The 25,457-nt window shown below is 54.1% G+C and overlaps 1 protein-coding gene across 2 annotated transcripts in view; it reads left to right on the forward strand.

The window, feature by feature from the left end:
• Nucleotides 1-25,457, forward strand: part of BRD4 (bromodomain containing 4) — a 58,484-nt gene that overhangs the window by 6,336 nt on the left and 26,691 nt on the right. For both annotated transcript variants that reach the window (XM_032677307.1, XM_032677308.1), the window contains exons 2-10: nucleotides 5,842-5,932; nucleotides 7,506-7,622; nucleotides 7,796-8,108; nucleotides 10,160-10,297; nucleotides 12,548-12,683; nucleotides 14,529-14,803; nucleotides 16,104-16,463; nucleotides 17,582-17,710; nucleotides 21,900-22,112. In XM_032677307.1, the coding sequence (XP_032533198.1) occupies nucleotides 7,603-7,622; nucleotides 7,796-8,108; nucleotides 10,160-10,297; nucleotides 12,548-12,683; nucleotides 14,529-14,803; nucleotides 16,104-16,463; nucleotides 17,582-17,710; nucleotides 21,900-22,112 (1,584 nt within the window). In that variant the 5' untranslated portion in view covers nucleotides 5,842-5,932; nucleotides 7,506-7,602. The remainder of the gene's footprint in view (nucleotides 1-5,841; nucleotides 5,933-7,505; nucleotides 7,623-7,795; nucleotides 8,109-10,159; nucleotides 10,298-12,547; nucleotides 12,684-14,528; nucleotides 14,804-16,103; nucleotides 16,464-17,581; nucleotides 17,711-21,899; nucleotides 22,113-25,457) is intronic.

Consider the following 25,457-nt stretch of genomic DNA (forward strand, 5'->3'; position numbering starts at 1 on the left):
CCAAACTTTTTGGGGTGTCTGATTGTTGTTTCCCAGAGTTTTGGGGCTGTTTCTTTGTTGTTTCCCAAACTTTTGGGGCTGTTTGGTCGTTGTTTCCCAAACTTTTGGGATGTCTGATTGTTGTTTCCCAAACTTTTGGGGCTGTTTGGTCGCTGTATCCCAAACTTTTGAGACGGTTTAGAACTTGTTTCCCAAACTTTTGGAGTGGTTTGGTCCTCGTTTCCCAAACTTTTGGGGTGTCTGATTGTTGTTTCCCAAATTTTTGGGGTGCTTTGGTTACTGTTTCCTGAACTTTTTGGGATGTTTGGTCCTTGTTTCCCAAACTTTTGGGGCTATTTAGTCCTTGTTTCCCAAAATTTGGGGTGGTTTGGTCCTTGTTTCCCAAACTTTTGGGGCTGTTTGGTCCCTGTTTCCCGAACTTTTGGGGTGTCTGATTGTTGTTTCCCAAACTTTTGGGGCTGTTTAGTCCTTGTTTCCCAAACTTTTGGAGCTGTTTGGTCGTTGTTTCCCAAACTTTTGGGGCTGTTTAGTCCTTGTTTCCCAAACTTTTGGGGCTGTTTAGTCCTTGTTTCCCAAACTTTTGGGGCTGTTTAGTCCTTGTTTCCCAAACTTTTGGGGTGGTTTGGTCCTTGTTTCCCAATTTTGGGGCTGTTTGGTTGTTGTTTCCCAAACTTTGGGGTGGTTTGGTCCTTGTTTCCCAAACTTTTGGGGTGTCTGATTGTTGTTTCCCAAACTTTTGGGGCTGTTTGGTCCTTGTTTCCCAAACTTTTAGGGCGGTTTGGTTGTTGTTTTCCCAATTTTGGGGCTGTTTGGTCCTTGTTTCCCAAACTTTTAGGGCGGTTTGGTTGTTGTTTTCCCAATTTTGGGGCTGTTTGGTTGTTGTTTCCCGAACTTTTGGGGCTGTTTGGTCCTTGTTTCCCAAACTTTTGGGGTGTCTGATTGTTGTTTCCCAAACTTTTGGGGCTGTTTGGTCGCTGTTTCCCAAACTTTTGGGGTGTCTGATTGTTGTTTCCCAAACTTTTGGGGCTGTTTGGTCCTTGTTTCCCAAACTTTTGGGGTGGAATCCCTGGATGAGGGTCGGGAATCCTCCCGTGGGGCCTCATTCCCAGCCCGGCACGGGCCGGAATTCCGCCCCCAAAAGTGGGAATATCCCGGTTTTCCTGGTTATTTTATCCCCCGGAGCCGGGAAGGGGGCGGCTCCGTGATCCCAAATCCCGGAATCCTGGGCTGTTGGAAGGGGAAGCTGGGATGGGCCAGAGGCTGGAAAGTTGGGATCGATCCCCCCTGGATCATTCCCATCCCGAAATTCCCGTTCCTTGGGTTGGGTTTGGCCCCTTCCGGAGCCTCCCGGGAATTCCCCCGGGAATCCCTGAGAACGGGAGGAACCCAGGGCAAATCCCGGGAATTGGAGTCCCTGAGGATGGGAGGAACCCAGGGCAAATCCTGGGAATTGGGAGTCCCTGAGGATGGGAGGAACCCAGGGCAAATCCTGGGAATTGGGAGTCCCTGAGGACGGGGGGAATCCCGGGAATTGCGGCCCCTGATCCCGTTAACCAGCAGCATTCCCACTTCAGATTCCAGGCAGCATTCCCTGGATCCCGGGGCGGGAATCTCCGCAGGGAGGGGGTTGCCGGTGCAGCCGCATTTCCCGGGATTGTCGTGGACGTTCCTTCCCTAAACACGGGCAGGGAATGGGAACAGGGAATGGGAAGAGGGAATGGGAATGGGAACAGGGAATGGGAACAGGGAATGGGAACAGGGAATGGGAACAGGGAACAGGGAATGGGAACAGGGAATGGGAACAGGGAATGGGAACAGGGAACGGGAACAGGGAATGGGAACAGGGAATGGGAACAGGGAACAGGGAATGGGAACAGGGAATGGGAGCAGGGAATGGGAACAGGGAACAGGGAATGGGAACAGGGAATGGGAACAGGGAACAGGGAATGGGAACAGGGAATGGGAACAAGGAATGGGAACAAGGAATGGGAACAGGGAATGGGAACAGGGAACAGGGAATGGGAACAGGGAATGGGAACAGGGAACGGGAACAGGGAACAGGGAATGGGAAGGGGTCGTTGGATCTTGTCTGGGATCCTTGGAATGTGGCCCTGCAGGTTCGGGATCGTCCCGCGGAGCCGAAATCCCGTGGGAATGTGCTGGATACGGACCCAGGATGGGAGGACGGCAGCTCCCATTGGGAATTCCGGGATGAGGGATCCGGCCCCATCCCGCCGGAGGGGGGTCGGAATCTGCCTTTGACCGGGATTTTTCCCGCTAAAAATTCCAGGAAAGCGGAGCCCGAGGGAGCCGGGAGGGGTCGGGGTGTCCCCGAGCACCGGGAATTTCGGGAGCGATCCCGCATCCCGATCCCAAAACCTTCGGAGCATCCCGGGGTTTTCCCCGGGATTGGGGGCGGGGGGGGGGGATCCCGCCTCGGGATCCATCCCAAATCCCACCCCTTCCCATGGAAAACGCCGGAAGAAGTTTCCCTGAGCCGGGATCGGGAAGAGCCGGGATGCATCCGGGCCGTGGAGGGAAAAGGGGTCGGAATCCCCCCCCCCGGAAAAGGAATTTTCCCGGGAGAAGGGACTCGAGGTTCCTTCACCGTCCCTTCGGAGGAGCCGCCGGCGCCGGCGGGATCCGGAGGGGTCGGAATTCCGGCCCAGAATTCCCGCTCCGAGCCTTCCGAGCGGCGGCACCCCTGGGAATGCCGCGGGATTTCGGGAAAGCTCCCGGGAAAGCGGCGACCCCCGAGGATTTTCGGGCGGTTTTTGGAGCTTCCCCGAACTCGTCCCGATTCCCGTTTCCTGCCGGAAAACCGGGAAGCTCCCTCGGGATGCAGCGCTTCCCGCCCGGATATCGCTGGGAGCGTCCCGGGAATGGCGCTGGGAACCCCTGGGGTGGGGCTGGAATTCCCAACTGGAATGTTGGGATCGGGATCCAAACCCCAAAACTGCTCCTTTCACCCCTTTTCCCGGATATTGTGGAGCTTCTCCTTGGAAATTTTTTGGGAATGGGACCGGAATTCCCAACTGGAACTTTGGGATCAGGATCCAAACCCCAAAACTGCTCCTTTGGAGCTGCCTTTCATCCCTTTCCCGGATATTTTGGAGCTTCTCCTTTGGAATTTTTTGGGAATGGGACCGGAATTCCCAGCTGGAACTTTGGGATCAGGATCCAAACTTGGAAACTGCTCCTTTGGGGTCACCTTTTATCCGTTTTCCCAGATATTTTGGAGCTTCTCCTTGGGAATTGTTTGGGAATGGGTTTGGAATTCCCAACTGGAACTTTGGGATCAAGATCCAAACTTGGAAACTGCTCCTTTGGGGCCGCCTTTCGTCCTTTTTCCCGGATATTTTGGAGCTTCTCCTTTGGAATTTTTTGGGAATGGGTTTGGAATTCCCAACTGGAACTTTATGATCGGGATCCAAACCCTGAAACTGCTCCTTTGGCGTCACCTTTCATCCCTTTCCCGGATATTTTGGAGCTTCTCCTTTGGAATTTTTTGGGAATGGGACTGGAATTCCCAGTTGGAACTTTGGGATCAGGATCCAAACCCCGAAACTGCTCCTTTGGGGTCACCTTTCATCCCTTTTCCCGGATATTTTGGAGCTTCTCCTTGGAAATTTTTTGGGAATGGGACCAGAATTCCCAACTGGGACTTTGGGATCAGGATCCAAACGTGGAAACTGCTCCTTTGGGGTCACCTTTCATCCCTTTTCCCGGATATTTTGGAGCTTCTCCTTGGGAATGTTTTGGGAATGGGACCGGAATTCCCAACTGGAACTTTGGGATCGGGATCCAAACTTGGAAACTGCTCCTTTGGGGTCACCTTTCATCCCTTTTCCCGGATATTTTGGAGCTTCTCCTTGGGAATTTTGTGGGAATGGGTTTGGAATTCCCAGCTGGAACTTTGGGATCAAGATCCAAACTTGGAAACTGCTCCTTTGGGGTCACCTTTCATCCCTTTCCCGGATATTTTGGAGCTTCTCCTTTGGAATTTTGTGGGAATGGGACCGGAATTCCCAGCTGGAACTTTGGGATTGGGATCCAAACTTGGAAACTGCTCCTTTGGGATCACCTTTCATCCCTTTTCCCGGATATTTTGGAGGGGGTTGGATCCGAGCCAGGGAAACACAAAACAGCCGGAAAAAAAAAATTCCAGGGGCGCAAAACAAACCCAGGGAGCGGCGGGAAAACATCCGGGAATTCCGGGAACGCCGGGAGCAGCCGCCCGGAAACGGGAGCACCGGGATTGGGGTGGGAATTCCGGGGAGGGTGGAGGTTGGTTTGGTGCATCCTGAGGAAAAAATCCCGGGATTTGTGGAAGAAAAGTGGGAATTTGAGGGATTGGAGGTTGGTTTGGTGCATCCTAAGGAAAAAATTCCCGGATTTGTGGAAGAAAAGTGGGAATTTCAGGGATTGGAGGTTGTTTTGGTGCCTTTGGAGGGAAAAATCCCCAGATTCATGAAAGGAAAAGTGGGAATTTGAGGGATTGGAGTTGTTTTGGTGCCTTTGGAAGGAAAAATTCCCAATTTTGGGGAGGAATTTCTGGGAATTTGAGGGATTGGAGGTTGGTTTGGTGCCTTTTGAGGGAGAAATTCCTGGATTTGGGAAAGGAAGGTGGGAATATGAGGGATTGGAGGTTTTTTGGTGCCTTTGGAGGGAAAAATTCCCAATTTTGGGAAGGAATTTCTGGGAATTTCGGGGATTGGAGGTTGGTTTGGTGCATCCTGAGGGAAAAATTCCCGGATTTGTGGAAGAAAAGTGGGAATTTGAGGGATTGGAGTTGTTTTGGTGCCTTTGGAAGGAAAAATTCCCAATTTTGGGACAGGAAGGTGGGAATTTGAGGGATTGGAGGTTTTTTGGTGCCTTTGGAAGGAAAAATTCCCAATTTTGGGGAGGAATTTCTGGGAATTTGAGGGATTGGAGGTTGGTTTGGTGCCTTTTGCTGATCCCTGTTATTCCCAAGGAGCTGATTCCCATGATCCATGTTATTCCTTGGGAATGTTGTCCTGGACCCCGGGAATTCCTTGGGAATGTTGTCCTTGAACCTGGGAATTGGAATTCATTGGGAATGCTGTCCTTAACTCTGGGAATGTTGTCTTTGAACCTGGGAATTCAGTGGGAATGTTGTCCATGACCCCTGGAATTCGTGGAATGTTGTCCTTGACCCCTGGAATTCCTTGGGAATGTTGTCTTTGACCCTGGGAATTGGAATTCATTGGGAATGTTGTCCTTGACTCCTGGAATGTTGTCCTTGACCCTGGGAATTCCTTGGGAATGTTGTCTTTGAACCTGGGAATTCCTTGGGAATGTTGTCCTTGGACCCGAGAATTCCTTGGGAATGTTGTCTTTGAACCTGGGAATTCCTTGGGAATGTTGTCCTTGGACCTGAGAATTCATTGGGAATGTTTTCCTTGACCCCAGGAATTCACTGGGAATGTTGTCCTTGAATTGGGAATTCATTGGGAATGTTTTCCTTGAACCCAGGAATTCATTGGGAGTGTTGTCCTTGGACCCGAGAATTCTTTGGGAATGTTGTCTTTGAACCTGGGAATTCATTGGGAATGTTGTCCTTGACCCTGGGAATTCCTTGGGGCTAAAAACCAGGAATTCCTTGGGAATGTTGTCCTTGACCCTGGGAATTCCTCGGGAATGTTGTCTTTGAACCTGGGAATTCAGTAGGAATGTTGTCCTTGCAGAACCTTCGGGGCTAAAAAACCAGGAATTCATTGGGAGTGTTGTCTTCGAACCCGGGAATTCCTTGGGAATGTTGACCCCAGGAATTCCTTGGGAACGCTGCCCCCTGGAAGTGACGGAATGTTTTCCCTGCAGAGCCTTCCCAGAGCCGCTCGGAGCCGAAGATGCCGCTCGGAGCCTTCGGCTGCTGAGGGAGCGACAGCGGGAAGGGCAACTGGGAATTCAGGTGAGGACCCCCCTGGGATCCTTCTCCCCGTGGAATTCCTGACTTCGGGACTTTTTGGGGGGCGTCCCCGGAGGGCGGGAATTCGGGAATTCCGACCGGAGCCGCGCTCGGAGCCGTTGGCTCGATTTGGCCACTTTTGGGTGGGTTTGGGGACCTTCTTCCATCCTGGGTGTCCATCCCCCTCCTCCTGGAGCTCTGGGCCATTGGAATTCCCAACTGTTTCCATCGATATTCCCGTTTCCATCGATATTCCCAACTATTTCCATCAGAATTCCCAACTATTCCTTGGGAGAACAGGGCCCAGCTCAGGTGAGGACCCCCCTGGGATCCTTCTCCTGATGGAATTCCCGATTTCGGGCCGTTTTGGGCCAAAATTGTCTCTTTTGGGCTGTCCCCAAAGGGCAGGAATTTGGGAATTCCATCCTGGGAGTCCATCCCCCTCCTCCTGGAGCTCTGGGCCGTCGGGATTCCCGACTATTTCCATCGATATTCCCAACTATTCCTCGGGAGAACAGGGCCCAGCTCAGGTGAGGACCTGCCTGGGATCCTTCTCCTGATGGAATTCCTGATTTCGGACCATTTTGGGCCAAAATTGTCTCTTTTGGGCTGTCGCCGAAGGGCAGGAATTTCGGAATTCCGTCCGGAGCCGCGCTCGGAGCCGTTGGCTCGATTTGGCCACTTTTGGGTGGGATTGGGGACCTTCTTCCATCCTGGGTGTCCATCCCCCTCCTCCTGGAGCTCTGGGCCTTTGGAATTCCCAACCGTTTCCATCGATATTCCCGTTTCCATCGATATTCCCAACTGTTTCCATCGATATTCCCAACTGTTTCCATCAGTATTCCCAACTATTTCTCAGGAGAACAGCTCAGGTGAGGACCCCCCCTGGGATCCTTCTCCTGATGGAATTCCTGATTCAGGGAATCATTTCCCCCATTTCCGGTGCCTGGGCTGGATTCCCAGGATTCAGGGCATGTTCCCGGTGCCTGGGCTGGATTCCCAGGATTAATAAAACCAGACAATTCCCTGGGATTTTCCCTCAGGTGCCTGGGCTGGATTCCCGGGATTCAGGGCATGTTCCTGGTGCCTGGGCTGGATTCCCAGGATTAATAAAACCAGACAATTCCCTGGGGTTTTCCCTCAGGTGCCTGGGCTGGATTCCCGGGATTCAGAGTGTGTTCCCGGTGCCTGGGCTGGATTCCCAGGATTAATAAAACCAGACAATTCCCTGGGGTTTTCCCTCATTCCCGGTGCCTGGGCTGGATTCTGGGATTCAGGGCGTGTTCCCGGTGCCTGGGCTGGATTCCCAGGATTAATAAAACCAGACAATTCCCTGGGATTTTTCCTCATTCCCGGTGCCTGGGCTGGATTCCTGGGATTCAGGGCGCGTTCCCGGTGCCTGGGCTGGATTCCCAGGATTAATAAAACCAGACAATTCCCTGGGATTTTTCCTCATTCCTGGTGCCTGGGCTGGATTCCCAGGATTAATAAAACCAGACAATTCCCTGGGGGTTTTTCCCTCATTCCCGGTGCCTGGGCTGGATTCCCGGGATTCAGGGCGCGTTTGTTCTCCCAGATTCGGGATCTGGAGGCATCTGTGCCCGGAGCCACGGCCGATAGATGGACAAGCCAAGCGACTTCTGACTCCGCGGCGTTTTCCGGGGCAAAATTCCATGGCAATGTATCCTACAAGGTAACGGGGCCTCCCGAGGGGGAACGGGGGGGGGGGGGAAACTCCGGGACGCCCGCCGGTTGTGCCGGCGCGGTCACCGCGAGGGCGCGGCCCGGTCCGGAGGAGGCCACCGGGTCGGTTTTTTAGGCGACCCAAAACCGGGATCGAATCGTCCTCTTCTCGTCTCCCCGCAGGGTGTCCGGTGAGGAATGCAATGGGATCAACAGCATGGCGGCGGAGAGCGGCCCCGGCACGAGGCTGCGGAACCTGCCGGTGATGGGGGACGGGCTGGAGGGCTCGCAGATGTCCACGGCGCCGGCCCAGGCCCAGCCCCAGCCGGGCGTCGGCGTCAACCCCCCGCCGCCGGAGACCTCCAACCCCAACAAGCCCAAGCGCCAGACGAACCAGCTGCAGTACCTGCTCAAGGTGGTGCTCAAGACGCTGTGGAAGCACCAGTTCGCGTGGCCCTTCCAGCAGCCCGTGGACGCCGTCAAGCTCAACCTCCCCGTGAGCGCGGGGAGGGGGCGGGGCAGGGGGGAAGGGGCGGGGCCGGTCGGGCGGGGCGTGGTACGGGTGTGTCGTGGTATAGGTGTGTCATGGTACGGGTGTGTCGTGGTACAGGTGTGTCGTGCAGGTGTGTCGTGGCGCGGGTGTGTCGTGGCGCGGGTGTGTCGTGGCATGGGCGTGTCGTGGTACGGGTGTGTCGTGGCGCGGGTGTGTCGTGGCGCGGGTGTGTCGTGGCGCGGGTGTGTCGTGGCACGGGTGTGTCGTGGCACACAGGGGTGTCCTTCCAGTGCTGAGGTCACGGAACCCGACCTGCGCGGTTGGGGTTGATCCAGTGGTGGGAGTCGGTGGTACAACAGTTGGTCTCTGATCCAATGGTTGGGGTTGATCCAGTGATTGGATTCCATGATCCAATTGTTGGACTCCATGGTCCAGTGGTTGGACTCTGATCCAGTGGTTGGACTCCATGATTCAATGGTTGGATTCCATGATCCAATGGTTGGACTCCATGGTCCAGTGGTTGGACTCTATGGTCCAATGGTTGGACTCCGTGATCCAGCGGTTGGACTCCATGATCCAGTCGTTGGATCCAATGGTTGAACTCCATGATCCAGTGGTTGGACTTGATCCAGTGGTTGGCCTTGATCCAATGGTTGGACTCTGATTCAGTGGTTGAACACAATCCAGTGGTTGGACTTGATCCAATGGTTGGACTTGATCCAGTGATTGGACTTGGTGATCCAATGGTTGGACTCTGATTCAGTGGTTGGACTGCGTGAACCAGTGGTTGGACTCCATGATCCAACGGTTGGACTCCATGATCCAGTGGTTGGACTTGATCCAGTGGTTGGGCTCAGTGATCCAGTGGTTGGATTCTGATCCAGTGGTTGGACTTGGTGATCCAATGGTTGGACTCTGATCCAATGGTTGGACTCTGATCCAGTGGTTGGACCACATGGACCAACGGTTGGATTCCATGATCCAATGGTTGGATCCAACGATTGGACTCCATGATCCAGTGGTTGGATCCAATGATTGGACTCCATGATCCAGTGGTCGGACTTGATCCAATGATTGGACTCGATCCAATGATTGGACTCAGTGATCCGGTGGTTGAACTCCAAGATCCAGTGGTTGGATCCAACGGTTGGACTCCAAGATCCAGTGGTTGGACTCCAAGATCCAGTGGTTGGACTCCATGATCCAGTGGTTGGATCCAGTGCTTGGACTCCATGATCTAATGGTTGGACTTAATCCAACAATTGGACTCGGTCATCCAGGGTTGGCCTTGATCCAGTGGTTGGACTTGATCCAAGAGGTGGATTCACGATCCAGCGGTTGGATTCCTGGTCCGGTGATTGGACTCAGTGATCCAGTGCTTGGATTTGGTGATCTGATGGTTGGGTTTGGTGATCTGATGGTTGGACTCAATAATCCAGTGGTTGGGCTCGATCCGGTGCTTGGATTTGGTGATCTGATGGTTGGATTGGGTGACCTGATGGTTGGATTTGGTGATCTGATGGTTGGATTTGACCATTCCAGTGGTTGGATTTGGTGACGTGATGGTTGGTTTCAGTGATCCAGTGGTTGGATTTGGTGATCTCATCGTTGGATTTGGTGACCTGATGGTTGGGTTTGGTGATCCAGTGGTTGGGTTTGGTGATCTGATGGTTGGATTTGGTGATCCAGTGGTTGGGTTTGGTGATTCAGTGGTTGGATTTGTTGATCTGATGGTTGGATGTGGTGATCTCATGGTTGGATTTGGTGATCTGATGGTTGGATTTGGTGATCTGATGGTTGGATTTGGTGATCTGATGGTTGGATTTGTTGATTTCATGGTTGGATTTGCTGATTTCATGGTTGGATTTGTTGATCTGACGGTTGGATTTGCTGATTTCATGGTTGGATTTGTTGATCTGACGGTTGGATTTGGTGACCTGATAGTTGCATCCATGTGGATCCAGGGATGACAGAGAACCAGTGGAACCTCAACCCTTTGGAGTTTTCATTCCCGGGCTGATTTTTGTCCCTTTTTCCCCCTTTTTTTCCCCCAGGATTATTACAAGATCATTAAAACCCCGATGGACATGGGAACAATAAAGAAGCGCTTGGAGAACAATTACTACTGGAACGCCCAGGAATGTATCCAGGATTTCAACACCATGTTTACAAACTGCTACATCTACAACAAGGTACCCACAGGGCCCAGATCCACCTTTTCCCGAGGGGAATTTCCCTGGGAAGGAGCCTCTGCCGAGCTCGGCTCCGTTGGGAAAACAGCCAGGATTAAACGGGCGGGATCGTGGATTCCCCCTGGAATTCTCAGCAGAGATCTTCACTCCACACCTGGATTATTCCCATTTTTTTTCCACTCTTGGAAGGGATGTTTTTAAGGTTTTCTCGGGATCTGAGCCAGGAAATGTTGGCAGATCCTCCAGGAGCCGCTTCCGGGCTTCCCTTTTCCCGCAGCTTTGTTGGGAAGCCGGGCTGAGCCGGGTTTGGAAGTCAGCAGGGAAAAGCCAGGGATGTTATGGAATGTTGAGCTTGTCAGGGATCCGCAGCCTCCTCCGAGAAAATTCCCTGCAGGCAGTGAAGAGAGGAAAATCCCAAAGGAATGTGTGGGAAAGAGAGGAAAATCCCAAAGGGATTGTGTGGGGAATAGAGGAAAATCCCAAAGGGATTGTGTGGGAAAGAGAGGAAAATCCCAAAGGGATTGCGTGGGGAATAGAGGAAAATCCCAAAATGATTGTGTGGGAAATAGAGGAAAATCCCAAAGGGATTGTGTGGGAAAGAGAGGAAAATCCCAAAGGGATTGAGGGGAAAGAGAGGAAAATCCCAAAGGGATTGAGGGGAAAGAGAGGAAAATCCCAAAAGGATTGTGTGGGAAATAGAGGAAAATTCCAAAATGATTGTGTGGGAAAGAGAGGAAAATCCCAAAGGGATTGAGGGGAAAGAGAGGAAAACCCCAAAGGGATTGAGGGGAAAGAGAGGAAAATCCCAAAGGGATTGAGGGGAAAGAGAGGAAAATCCCAAAGGGATTGAGGGGAAAGAGAGGAAAATCCCAAAGGGATTGAGGGGAAAGAGAGGAAAATCCCAAAGGGATTGAGGGGAAAGAGAGGAAAACCCCAAAGGGATTGAGGGGAAAGAGAGGAAAACCCCAAAGGGATTGAGGGGAAAGAGAGGAAAATCCCAAAGGGATTGAGGGGAAAGAGAGGAAAATCCCAAAGGGATTGAGGGGAAAGAGAGGAAAATCCCAAAGGGATTGAGGGGAAAGAGAGGAAAACCCCAAAGGGATTGAGGGGAAAGAGAGGAAAATCCCAAAGGGATTGAGGGGAAAGAGAGGAAAATCCCAAAGGGATTGAGGGGAAAGAGAGGAAAATCCCAAAGGGATTGAGGGGAAAGAGAGGAAAATCCCAAAGGGATTGAGGGGAAAGAGAGGAAAATCCCAAAGGGATTGAGGGGAAAGAGAGGAAAATCCCAAAGGGATTGAGGGGAAAGAGAGGAAAATCCCAAAGGGATTGAGGGGAAAGAGAGGAAAATCCCAAAGGGATTGTGTGGGAAAGAGAGAAAAATTCCAAAATGATTGGAGTCGAGAGTTTGAATTCCTTGAATTCCTTGGAGCACGGGGCCGATCCCGTGGGCCTTTCCCTTGGGAATTCCCATCCGGAAGCGCCCTCCCGGCCTGATTCCCGCTCTCCCTGTGTCCTGGAGCCGGGAGATGACACAACCTTTGGAAGTCAGTCGGGAGAACCCAGGGATATTATGGAATGTTGATCTTGAGGGTTTGAATTCCCCGGAGCGCGGGGCCACTCCCGTGGGCCTTTCCCTTGGGAATTCCCATCCGGAAGCGCCCTCCCGGCCTGATTCCCGCTCTCCCTGTCTCCTGCAGCCGGGGGATGACACAACCTTTGGAAGTCAGTCGGGAGAACCCAGGGATATTATGGAATGTTGAGCTTGAGGGTTTGAATTCCTTGGAGCGCGGGGCCGATCCCGTGGGCCTTTCCCTTGGGAATTCCCATCCGGAAGCGCCCTCCCAGCCTGATTCCCTGCTCTCCCTGTCTCCTGCAGCCGGGGGATGACACAGCCTTTGGAAGTCAGTCGGGAAAAGCCAGGGATATTATGGAATGTTGATCTTGAGGGTTTGAATTCCCCGGAGCGCGGGGCCACTCCCGTGGGCCTTTCCCTTGGGAATTCCCATCCGGAAGCGCCCTCCCGGCCTGATTCCCGCTCTCCCTGTCTCCTGCAGCCGGGGGATGACACAACCTTTGGAAGTCAGTCTGGGAAAGCCAGGGATATTATGGAATGTTGACCTTGAGGGTTTGGATTGAGTTGAGGGTTTGAATTCCCCGGAGCGCGGGGCCGATCCCGTGGGCCTTTCCCTTGGGAATTCCCATCCGGAAGCGCCCTCCCAGCCTGATTCCCGCTCTCCCTGTGTCCTGCAGCCGGGGGATGACATAGTCTTAATGGCAGAAGCTCTGGAGAAGCTTTTCCTGCAGAAGATCTCGGAGATGAGCCAGGAGGAGACGGAAATCGTCATCGCCCAGACCAAGGGAAGGGGCCGCGCGCGGAAGGAAGCGGGTACGGACAGACCCCCGTTCCCACGGAATTCCGGAGGGGGGAGCGCCCGGCTCCGCCAGCCCCGGGACTGGTGTCACCCTCCCTTCCGCCGGAGCGGTTAATTGGGGCGTTAATTAACCCCCGGGGTGTTAATTGAGGTGTTAATTAAACCTCGGGGTGTTTCTTGGGAAGTGGGATGGGCACGGCCCCGCTCCGGCCCCGCTCCCTTGGGGGGGTCTCTGGAGAATCCCTGGGCTGGGCAGGGTCTCCAAGGCCTCGTCCTTGGCTTCTGGGCATCGTTTTGGGGGGAAAAAGGAACATTTGGGGCAGAGTTTGGCACCAAAACGCCCCTTCCGTTGCCGGGGGTTCGTGGCTCCGGTGGAGCGTCGGCATTCCCGGAGGGAAAAAGCTGGGAAGCGTTGGATTTGATGTCCCTCAGCAGCTGGGGGGTGAAGGAAAACCCTGAAGTGATTGTGTGGGAAAGAGAGGAAAATCCCAAAGGGATTGAGGGGAAAGAGAGGAAAATCCCAAAGGGATTGAGGGGAAAGAGAGGAAAATCCCAAAGGGATTGAGGGGAAATAGAGGAAAATCCCAAAGGGGTTGTGTGGAAAGAGAGGAAAATCCCAAAGGGATTGAGGGGAAAGAGAGGAAAATCCCAAAGGGGTTGAGGGGAAACAGAGGAAAATCCCTGCCGGAGCCCTCGGTGCTGCCGGAGGAGGGAACGTTCCGGTGCTGCCATCACCTGGCAGCTCATGGAATCTGGGGCTGGAATGTTGACTCTGCTCCAGCAGAGCCGATCCCGAATGGGAACCGGCACAGCCGGAATTGCCCGGGGAACCACGAGCTCCCAAAGCAACGGGAATTCCCCTGGGAGCCACGAGCTCCCAGTGCAATGGGAATTCCCCAGGGAGCCAAGAGCTCCCAGTGCAACGGGAATTCCCTGGGAAACTACAAGCTCCCAATGCAATGGGAAATTCCTGAGGATCCACGAGCTCCCAAAGCAACGGGAATTCCCCTGGGAAACCGCGAGCTCCCAAAGCAACGGGAATTCCCCCGGGAACCACGAGCTCCCAGTGCAACGGGAAATTCCTGAGGATCCATGAGCTCCCAATCCAATGGGAATTCCCTGAGGATCCACGAGCTCCCAAAGCAACGGGAATTCCCCTGGGAAACCACGAGCTCCCAAAGCAACGGGAATTCCCCAGGGAGCCAAGAGCTCCCAGTGCAACGGGAATTCCCTGGGAACCACGAGCTCCCAATGCAACGGGAATTCCCTGGGAACCACGAGCTCCCAATGCAATGGGTAATTCCTGAGGATCCATGAACTCCCAGTGCAATGGGAATTCCCTGGGGAGCCACGAGCTCCCAATCCAATGGGAATTCCCTGAGGATCCATGAGCTCCCAGTGCAACGGGAATTCCCTTGGGAGCCATGAGCTCCCAAAGCAACGGGAATTCCCTGAGGAACCACGAACTCCCAGTGCAATGGGAATTCCCCTGGGGATCCACGAGCTCTCAAATCAACGGGAATTCTCCAGGGAACCACGAGCTCCCAAAGCAACGGGAATTCTCTGTGGATCCACGAACTCCCAGTGCAACGGGAATTCCCCTGGGAAACCACGAGCTCCCAAAGCAGTGGGAATTCCCTGGGAAACCACGAGCTCCCAATCCAATGGGAATTCCCTGAGGATCCACGAGCTCCCAGTGCAACGGGAATTCCCCCGGGAAACGAGAGCTCCTGGCACGACGAGAATTCCCTGGGGAGCCGCGAGCTCTCGGCGTGACGGGAATTCCCGTTCCAACAGCTCGGCTGGAAGAGGGAAGGAAGCGCCCCCGTGACCCAACCCCATCTCTCTTCTCTCGGCAGTGACGTCCAAACCCGGCTCGTCCACGGTCCCCAACGTCACCCAAGCCTCGTCCCCGGTGCCGCCGCCGGCGCCGAGCCTTCCGTCGGCGCAGCCCACCCATTCCTTCCCCTCCGTCACCCCCGACCTCATCGTGCCCAGCCCGGTGATGACGATGGTGCCTCCTCAGCCCCCCGCGCCGCCCCCGCCGGCCCCCCAGGCCCCCGCGCCCGCCCCGGCCCCCCAACCCCTGCAGCCCCACCCGCCCGTCATCCCCACGCCCGCCCAGCCCGTCAAGGTGAGTGGCTGCCTCGTTAGCCCTAATTAACATGGTACAGCCCCCCAAACCTGCCCACCCAGCCCGTCAAGGTGAGTGGCTGCCTCGTTAGCTCTAATTAACATGATAGGGCTCCCCAACCCCACCCCCCTGTCATCCCCACGCCCATCCAGCCCGTCAAGGTGAGTGGCTGCCTCATTAGCCCTAATTAACATGATAGGGCTCCCCAGCCCCACCCCCCTGTCATCCCCACGCCCACCCAGCCCGTCAAGGTGAGTGGCTGCCTCGTTAGCCCTAATTAACATGGTACAGCCCCCCAACCCTGCCCACCCAGCCCGTCAAGGTGAGTGGCTGCTTCGTTAGCCCTAATTAACAATATGGTCCCCTAGCCCCGCCCCCTGTCATCCCTACGCCCACCCAATCCATCAAGGTGAGTGACTACCTCATTAGCCCTAATTAACATGATAGGGCTCCCCAGCCCCACCCCCTTGTCATCCCCACACCCCCCCAGCCCATCAAGGTGAGTGGCTGCCTCGTTAACCCTAATTAACATGTCACGGCCCCCCAGCCCCTCCAACCCCGCCCACCCAGCCCGTCAAGGTGAGTGGCTGCCTCATTAGTCCTAATTAACGTGGTACAGCCCCCCCAGCCCCACCCACCCGTCATCCCCACGCCCACCTAGCCTGTGAAGGTGAGTGGCTGCCTCATTAACCTTAATTAACATGTTATGGCTGAATTTGTCTTGGCGGTGTGGGAACACCGTGGTCGGTCCAGAGGTCACCGTTTATGTCACCAACAGAGTCGTGTTTCAAGGCAAACGGCCACGTTTTGGTCCAAAAAACTCGTGTTTTGAGAAATAGGAGGAGCCAGCGGCGACCTCTTGGGTGCTGCTTAAAGTTGGACTCGAGGAGTTCACGGAAGCGTGGAATGATTTGGGTTGGGAGGGACCTTAAAGCTCGTCCTGCCCTGGGCAGAGACACCTTCCACAGCCCAGGGGGTCCCACCCAGGTTTCCACGGAAACCCCCCACTCATCCCAATCGAACCTTCCTGGAGCCGTTGAAGACTCAGGAGGAAAAATCTCAGCTCAGACCCTCGACCTTTGCTGCTCCAACTGGGGATAATCCAGTCCCTGTTTTCCCACAGCCCCCAGTCCAAAGCAGCACTTTGGAAGGGTCTCCAACACCTTTCTCGTAGCGTTGAGTTGAGTTGAGTTAAGTTGAGTTGAGTTGAGTTGAGCCGCCGGCGGCTCCGAGTCAACGGGGCGGGAGCCAAAGGGAACGTTCTGGCGGTGACGTCGGATTCTTCTTCCCTCGTTCCCAGACAAAAAAAGGGGTGAAGAGGAAAGCAGACACCACGACCCCCACCACCATCGACCCGATCCACGACTCGTCGTCGCTGCCCGCCGAGCCCAAGTCCACCAAGCTGGGCCCGCGGCGGGAGAGCGGCCGCCCCGTGAAGCCTCCAAAGAAGGACGTTCCCGACTCGCAGCAGCACGCGGCCGAGAAGAGCAGCAAAGTCTCGGAGCAGCTCAAGTACTGTGGCGGGATCATCAAGGAGATGTTCGCCAAGAAGCACGCGGCCTACGCGTGGCCCTTCTACAAACCTGTGGACGTGGAAGCTCTGGGGCTGCACGACTACTGCGACATCATCAAGCACCCCATGGATCTGAGCACAATCAAAGTAAGTTCGGCCTTGGGGCGGGAGGAGGGGGGCATTCAGCAGGAGAACGACGGGTTTGACCTCATTTGGCTCTGGCTCTGGAGTTTGGGTGCCTTTGGTTTCTCTTCCTCCTCTTGATTCCCTGACATTGGAGAAGGACAAACGCCCCGGTTCCGTGAACCGAGCGAAACCCCGGAATCCAGAAATTTGGGTGCCTCTGGGGGCTTAAATTATCCCTTAAATTATCCCTTAAATTATCCCTTAAATTATCCCTTAAATTATCTCTTAAATTATCTCTTAAATTATCCTTCTCCCAAAGTTTTGTCCTTCTGTTTAATTCCACGTTCCCAACTGGGAGGCTGACAGGGAGGAAATTTGGGATCCTGGATCCAGGTGGATCCAGGAATGAGAGAGACAGAGGAACCTCAACCCTCTGGAGTTTTCATTCCCGGGCTGATTTTTTTTTTTTCCCTCTCTTAGGAACGCTGACATTTGGTTTTTTGGGGGAAATCTCTGTCATTGTATAAATCTCCCCGTTTTTTTAGCCCAGGAGAGACCCCAGAGCAGAAATCCTGGGAACGGGGGTTTGATTGAAACCAAACCCATTTCTAATCCCTTTTAAAACAAAGGCTGGTCTCTCTCAAAAGTTGGTCTTCTCTTAAGCTTGGGGAGAAGAACCAAAACCAGTTGCTCTTTTGACCGAAACGCATCCTTCTTTTGACCAAAAGCAACCTTTCTTTTTGACCAAAATTGGTGGTTCTTTTGACCAAAATTGGTGGTTCTTTTGACCAAAATCAGCAGTTCTGTTTGACCTAAACTAGTCTGTCTTTTTGACCAAAACAAACCTTTCTTTTGACCAAGTTGCTCTTTTTGACCAAAACCCGTCGTTCTTTTGACTGAAACGTGTCGTTCTTTTGATCAAAATGCAACATTCTTTTGACCAAAACTGCATTCTCTTGGACCAAAGCAATTTAATTCTTCTGCATCAAAATCAGTTGTCATTTTTGATGAAACTTGATGGTTTTTTGGCCCAACGTGAGTTTGCCCTCACGACCAAAACCGGTCGAAAGCGCCCCGTCAACCGTTCTGGCAGAGGGTTGTCTTGCTTTTTCTCTCCTCTCCTCTCTTCTCCCTCCTAGTCCAAGCTGGAGAACCGGGAATACCGGGATGCTCAGGAATTCGCGGCCGACGTGCGGTTGATGTTCTCCAACTGCTACAAGTACAACCCCGCCGACCACGAGGTCGTGGCCATGGCGCGGAAGTTGCAGGTGAGGACGCGTGCGCTCGACGTCCCCTCCGCTCGTTTGTCCCCTCTCAGGGCCACTTCAGCCTTGAAATCACACCCAAAACCACCCCTGCTGTAAATAACGACCCAAAATGACCTTTTCCCCCCCGGAAGTGCTGCAGGAGCTGACCTGGATCCGCCCAGTTCCCTCCTCTCCGCTGGGTTTGGTTTCATGTTGCCTTCTTCCCGTCCCTTAGTTGTTGGTGGAGGAGTAGGAAGGCGAAACGCGGCTCCGAAATGTCCCTTTTTTCCCCCAAAACACGTAGAGAGGAAACCAGGGGCTGTTCCTGCTGCTTTAGGTCCCTCTCCCGTCGCTCTCCCAGGCGAGTTTTCCGCCCTCTGCTCGTTCCTGGAGGGTCCGTGATGAATTTAATCAGCTCCTGGGGGATCCTCATGGCTTGAGTGAACGAGCTCCCAAAAACCACCTGGATTCCCTCATTCCTTGGGAATTCAGAGATTCCCTGTGGCTGAAGCAGGAAAAACACATCATTCCGTGTGTTCCAAGCTCCATCGCTCCCAAAAACCACCTGGATTCCTTCATTCCTTGGGAATTCGGAGATTCCCTGTGGCTGAAGTAGGAAAAACACGTCATTCCGCACGTTCCGAGCTCCATCGCTCCTGAAAACCACCTGGATTCCTTCATTTCTTGGGAATTTGGCGATTCCCTGTGGCTGAAGTAGGAAAAACACATCATTCCATGTGTTCCAAGCTCCATCGCTCCCAAAAACCACCTGGATTCCTTCATTTCTTGGGAATTTGGAATTTCCCTGTGGCTGAAGCAGGAAAAACACATCATTCCATGTGTTCCGAGTTCCATCGTTCCCGAAAACCACCTGGATTCCTTCATTTCTTGGGAATTTGGAATTTCCCTGTGGCTGAAGCAGGAAAAACACATCATTCCATGTGTTCCGAGTTCCATCGCTCCCAAAAACCACCTGGATTCCTTCATTTCTTGGGAATTCAGAGATTCCCTGTGGCTGAAGCAGGAAAAACACATCATTCCGTGTGTTCTGAACTCCATCGCTCCCAAAAACCACCTGGATTCCTTCATTCCTTGGGAATTCGGAGATTCCCTGTGGCTGAAGCGGGAAGAACGCGTCGTTCCGTGTGTTCCGAGCTCCATCACTCCCAAAAACCACCTGGATTCCTTCATTTCTTGGAAATTTGGCGATTCCCTGTGGCTGAAGTAGGAAAAACACATCATTCCGTGTGTTCCAAGCTCCATCGCTCCCAAAAACCACCTGGATTCCTTCATTTCTTGGGAATTTGGAATTTCCCTGTGGCTGAAGCAGGAAAAACACATCATTCCATGTGTTCCGAGTTCCATCGCTCCCGAAAACCACCTGGATTCCTTCATTTCTTGGGAACTTGGAGATTCCCTGCGACTGAAGCGGGAAGAACGCGTCGTTCCATGTGTTCCGAGCTCCATCACTCCTGAAAACCACCTGGATTCCTTCATTCCTTGGGAATTCGGAGATTCCCTGCGGCTGAAGCGGGAAGAACGCGTCGTTCCGTGTGTTCCGAGCTCCATCACTCCTGAAAACCACCTGGATTCCTTCATTCCTTGGGAATTCGGAGATTCCCTGCGGCTGAAGCGGGAAGAATGCGTCGTTCCGTGTGTTCCGAGCTCCAGGGATTTCCCCCCACGGAACCACTGCAAGGGGTCAGAACTGTCCGATGTTTGACTTTTAACCCAAATATTCCAACACCGCTCCTTAAAAACGCCCCAGATCCGTAATTCCAGGCGCTTCATTCCCTTCAATCCCAATTTCTCCTGGGTTTTTTGCCTCGGGAAGATTGTGGGCGCGGTTGTCGTTTTCTAAAGTGATGAATTAGATGCTTTTTTTTAATAATTCTGTCGTGTCGCACTTGACCCAACGGAGCAGCCGGAGCTGCTCCCAAACCCCCCCCAAATCCACAGGGATTCGTGTTCAAGGTGCCAAAAAGACACTTCAGCCACGGAGAGGGCGGGAGGCGGGACGGGCTTGGCAGGGTGGGAGAGGACACGGGAAGCGGATCCGTGTGGGAAGAGGTTTCGTTGCCGTGGGAAAAGCCCAATTCCAGCGGCGTGGAAGGAGGAGGGAATGGGCGTGGAAGGAGAAGAAAGCTCCTAAAAATAAGGGGGAAAACTGCTAAATTAGGAGGAAAACTCCTAAATTGATGAAGAAAACCCGGAATAAAGGCGGGAGGAGGGTGAGAAACACAGTTCAGGAGGAAGGCGGGAAAATAATCCATGGCAAGGTCAGGGAGAGCCCAGAGGAGGGTCCTTAAATCCCATGGATGAGCCTGAAGTGGAAGAGCTGGAAGCTTTCAGGAAGGGAATCGTTGAGCAGCGGGTTCAGTTGCCGTGGTTGGACACCCCGGAGCGTTGGATGTGCCCAAGGATTTGGGATGAGTTGGATGAATCGGTGTCATCGTTCGCGTCTCCTCTCCATTGGATTTGCCCAAGGATTTGGGATGAGTTGGATGAATCGGCGTCATCGTTCACGTCTCCGCTCCGGTGGGTTTGGGGAACGACCCCCGGCTCGTGTCCGGTGGGTTCCGCTCGCTCCACGTGCCGGGGGCTCGGGAATCAACAGGAAATCCGTGGGAATTGTGGATTGAAAGTCAAAGCTTTGGGAAGGGGGAGGAATTCTCTGTTTTCTGCTCCGACTCGGCGTCGGGGAGGTGGGCGCGACACCCGGGACTCCCTCGGGTTGTGCCTCCCCTGGGAGCTCCAAAAGGTTCCAGGAGGGTCCCGGGGCGAGTCACTGAGCTTGGGAAGAGGAGCTGGATCCTGAACCACCTCCAAGGAGTTCTCGGGGCAAAATCCGGGGATTTTTTGTGGTTCACCCTTTGCAGGGCAGAGCCTCAGGGGCAAAGTCTTGGTTGGGGTGCAGGAGATGCTCGTTCCTTCTCTGGGAAACTGAAATCCACGCTTGGAACCCTTCAGGTGGAACCAAAACTCTTCAGGTGGAGCCAAAACCCCTCAAATGGAATCAAAACCCTTCAGGTGGAGCCAAAATCCTTCAGGTGGAGCTAAAATCCTTCAGATGGAGCCAAAACCCTTCAGGTGGAACCAAAACCCTTCAGGTGGAGCCAAAACTCTTCAGATGGAGTCAGAACCCATCAGATAGAGCCAAAACTCTTCAGATGGAGTCAGAACCCTTCAGATGGAGCCAAAACTCTTCAGATGGAGTCAGAACCCTTCAGGTGGAGCCAAAACCCTTCAGGTGGAACCAAAACCCTTCAGGTGGAGCCAAAACTCTTCAGATGGAGTCAGAACCCATCAGATAGAGCCAAAACCTTTCAGATGGAGTCAGAACCCCTCAAATGGAATTAAAACCTTTCAGGTAGAGCCAAAACTCTTCAGATGGAGCCAGAATCCTTCAGATGGAACCAGAACCCTTCAAGTGGAGCCAAAACCCCTCACATGGAATCAAAACCCTTCAGGTGGAGCCAAAACCTTTCAGATAGAGTCAACAAGCACTGAGAGACATGACCAGGCTGAAGACACAACCAGGTTTTCCCCCCTCATCTGCCTGGGCTGGGATTCAAAGAAAAACAGATTTTCCTCTGGAGCTTTAGGAGCAAAAAGGTTTTTTTCCCATCGGCAGGACAAAGGAATGACACTGGTGTCGCATCCCTCACTCTGGAGGATGTTGGGAAGAGGCCTCGGGATCGATCGAGGTGGTTTTCCTGGGATGCGGGTTGGGTGAATCCCAGTGGGATGAAGAACACAAGGGGCTGCAGCCGTGATTCCCACCCCGAGCTCTGCCCTGTGAATCCATCGTGGGATTGTCGTGGAGTCGTTAAGGCCGGAAAAGACCCCTGAGGACCTCGACTCCAACCAACCAGGAGAACGTCGAAGATCTCAAGGACCTGGAAAAGGCGACTTTTAAGTCTTGTGTGTCCCCCTCCCTCCTCCAAACCATCCGGGAGCCGCTCGGAATTCCCGCTCTGGGAGCTTTCAGGGTGTTGATCCCTTGTGTAGAGAGCCCCCAACTCCGGGAGCTTTCGGGATGTGGTTGTTGATCCCTTGTGTAGAGCCCCCAGGTCTGTAGGGTCCCCCCTGCCCATCCTGTGCCCCCCTCGTCCCCGCCCACTGTGTCACGGCCCCGCCCGCTGTGTCACGGCCCCGCCCTCTGTGTCACGGCCCCGCCCACTGCGTCACGGCCCCGCTGTGCCCACAGGACGTGTTCGAGATGCGCTTCGCCAAGATGCCGGACGAGCCGGAGGAGCCCGTCGTCCTTCCCGCCTCCTCGCCCGCCGTGGTGCCGCCCCCCACCAAGGTGGCCCCGCCCTCGTCCAGCGACAGCAGCAGCGACAGCTCCTCCGACAGCGACAGCTCCTCCGACGACTCCGAGGAGGAGCGGGCGCAGCGCTTGGCCGAGCTGCAGGAGCAGGTACCGCGCCCCGGGGGGGGTTCCTCGGGGTCCTCTCCCGGTGGGATTTGGTGGTCTCGTGGTCTTGGGGGTCTTCTCCCGGTGGGATTTGGTGGTCTCGTGGTCATGGGGGTCTTCTCCTGGTGGGATTTGGTGGTCTCGTGGTCTTGGGGGTCTTCTCCTGGTGGGATTTGGTGGTCTCGTGGTTATGGGGGTCTTCTCCTGGTGGGATTTGGTGGTCTCATGGTCTTGACCCAAGGCCTTGGGCTTGGCAGTTGGGTGGTGGTGACCGAGCGCTACCAAGGGCCCCAAAATTGTTGGGTTCAAGGGCCCCAAAGTCATTGGGTTCAAGGGCCCCAAAGTCGTTGGGTTTTGGGGCACGGAGGGGTCGGTGCTTTTTGGGGACGGTCCCTCCTGTGAGGACACGGGAGGTTCCCAAGGGCGGGAATTCGCTGCTGCTCCTGGGTGGTGTCCTCACGGTTGGATTTGGGGGGACGAGGGTGGTCTTGGCCTTGATGGTCTTGGAGGTCTCTTCCAACCTTGGTGACTCGTTGGCAGTGGTTGGTCTTGATGATCTTTGAGGTCTCTTCCAACCCTGGTGACTCGTTGGCAATGGTTGGACTCGATGATCTTTGAGGTCTCTTCCAACCCTGGTGACTCGGTGATAATGGTTGGACTCAATGGTCTTGGAGATCTCTTCCAACCCTGGTGACTTGGTGATGATGGTTGACCTTGATCGTTTTGGGGGTCTCTTCCAACCCTGGTGACTCGGTGACGGTGGTTGGACTTGATGATAATGGTTGACCTTGATGGTCTTGGAGATCTCTTCCAACCTTGGTGACTCGTTGGCAATGGTTGGACTCGATGACAATGGTTGGACTCGATGACCTTTGAGGTCTCTTCCAACCTTGGTGACTTGGTGACGATGGTTGGACTTGACCTTTGAGGTCTCTTCCAACCCTGGTGACTCATTAGCAATGGTTGGACCCGATGATAATGGTTGACCTTGATGGTCTTGGAGGTCTCTTCCAACCCTGGTGACTCGGTGACGATGGTTGGACTCCATGACAGTGGTTGGACTCGATGACCTTTGAGGTCTCTTCCCACCTTGGTGACTCAGTGACAATGGTTGGACTCGATGATAATGGTTGACCTTGATGGTCTTGGAGATCTCTTCCAACCTTGGTGACTCATTGGCAATGGTTGGACTCGATGACAATGGTTGGACTCGATGGTCTTTGAGGTCTCTTCCAACCTTGGTGACTCGGTGACAATGGTTGGACCCAATGATAATGGTTGACCTTGATGGTCTTGGAGATCTCTTCCAACCCTGGTGACTCGTTGGCAATGGTTGGATTCGATGACAATGGTTGGACTCGATGGTCTTTGAGGTCTCTTCCAACCTTGGTGACTCGGTGACAATGGTTGAACCCAATGATAATGGTTGACCTTGATGGTCTTTGAGGTCTCTTCCAACCCTGGTGACTCGGTGACGATGGTTGGACTCGATGACCTTTGAGGTCTCTTCCAACCTTGGTGACTCGGTGACGATGGTTGGACTCGATGACCTTTGAGGTCTCTTCCAACCCTGGTGACTCGTTGGCAATGGTTGGACTCGATGACAGTGGTTGGACTCGATGGTCTTTGAGGTCTCTTCCAACCTTGGTGACTCGGTGACGATGGTTGGACTCGATGACCTTTGAGGTCTCTTCCCACCTGGATGATTCCAGGATTCCGGAGGGGAATCAGGACCCCCCGAGTTGGGATTTCCCAGCAACCCCCGGCCTTGCTCCCAGGCCCTCCCCGCTCGCGGCATCGTTAGCGCTGGTTAATTAGAGCATCATTAGCCATGTCTGGACTGGGAGAGACAACCCTGACCAGGTCTCCTTCCTCAAACACTTAATTACTCACAAATTGTTTAATTAATATGATAACCCACTTAATTAATACGATAACGAGGACGTGTGGGCAGGAGAGGGAGTCAATGGCTATGGAGGAGGAGGAGGAGGAGGAGGAGCTGGGCTGAAGGATGGGGCTGGTTGGGGAGCACCTCAAGGTCTCTTTGGGGAACACCTCAATCCCTTTTGGGGAGCACCTCAAGGTCTTTTTGGGGAGCACCTCAAGGCCTGTTTGGGGAGCACCTCAAGGCCTGTTTGGGGAGCACCTCAGACCTTGTTTGGGGAGCACCTCAAACCTTGTTTGGGGAGCATCTCAAGCCCTGTTTGGGGTGTCCCTCAAGGCCTGTTTGGGGTGCACCTCAAACCCTGTTTGGGGAGCACCTCAAGGCCTGTTTGGGGTGTCCCTCAAGGCCTGTTTGGGGTGCACCTCAAGCCTTGTTTGGGGAGCACCTCAAGGTCTTGTTTGGGGAGTACCTCAAGCCCTGTTTGGGGAGCACCTCAGGCCTTGTTTGGGGAGCACCTCAAGGTCTGTTTGGGGAGCACCTCAAGGCCTGTTTGGGGAGCACCTCAGGGCCTGTTTGAGGAGCACCTCAGGCCTTGTTTGGGGAGCACCTCAAGCCTGTTTGGGGAGCACCTCAAACCCTGTTTGGGGAGCACCTCAGACCTTGTTTGGGGAGCACCTCAAGGTCTGTTTGGGGAGCACCTCAAGGCCTGGGACCAGTTCTGGTTCCCTCAAGCCAAGGCAGACGTTGAGGGGCTACAGTGTGACCAGGGAAGGGAACAGAGCTGGGAAAGGGTCTGGAAAACTCCCAGGGGGGCTGAGGGGGCTCAGCCTGGAGAAGAGGAGGCTCAGGGGGGACCTTCTGGCTCCCAATTCCCAGGAGGAAGGGCGGAGCCGGGCGGGGGGTCAGGCTGTGCTCCCAAGGGACAGGACAGGAGGAAACGGCCTCGAGCTGCCCCAGGGGAGGGTCAGGTTGGACTCGAGGAGGAATTTCCCCCTGGGAAGGGTGGTCGGGCAATGGAAGGGGCTGCCCAGGGAGGTTTGGAGTTCCCACCCCTGGAGGTGTCACCAAGACACTCAGTGACCAGGGTCAGTCAGAGGGTGGACTCACTGGTCCAGGAGGTCTTTCCCAAGCTCAGCATTCCATGATTCCATGATTATTGCCTGACCGTGGCACTCAGTGACCAGGGTCAGTCAGAGGGTGAACTCACTGGTCCGGTAGGTTCTTCCCAAGCTCAGCATTCCATGATTCCATGATTATTGCCCGACCGTGGCACTCAGTGACCAGGGTCAGTCAGAGGGTGAACTCACTGGTCCAGTAGGTTCTTCCCAAGCTCAGCATTCCATGATTCCATGATTATTGCCCGGCCTTGGCACTCAGTGACCAGGGTCAGTCAGAGGATGAAACTCGAAGATCCAGGAGGTCTTTCCCAAACTCAGCATTCCATGATTCCATGATTATTGCCT

Source organism: Chiroxiphia lanceolata, unplaced genomic scaffold, assembly GCF_009829145.1.
Source record: "Chiroxiphia lanceolata isolate bChiLan1 unplaced genomic scaffold, bChiLan1.pri scaffold_49_arrow_ctg1, whole genome shotgun sequence".
NCBI lineage: Eukaryota > Metazoa > Chordata > Aves > Passeriformes > Pipridae > Chiroxiphia > Chiroxiphia lanceolata.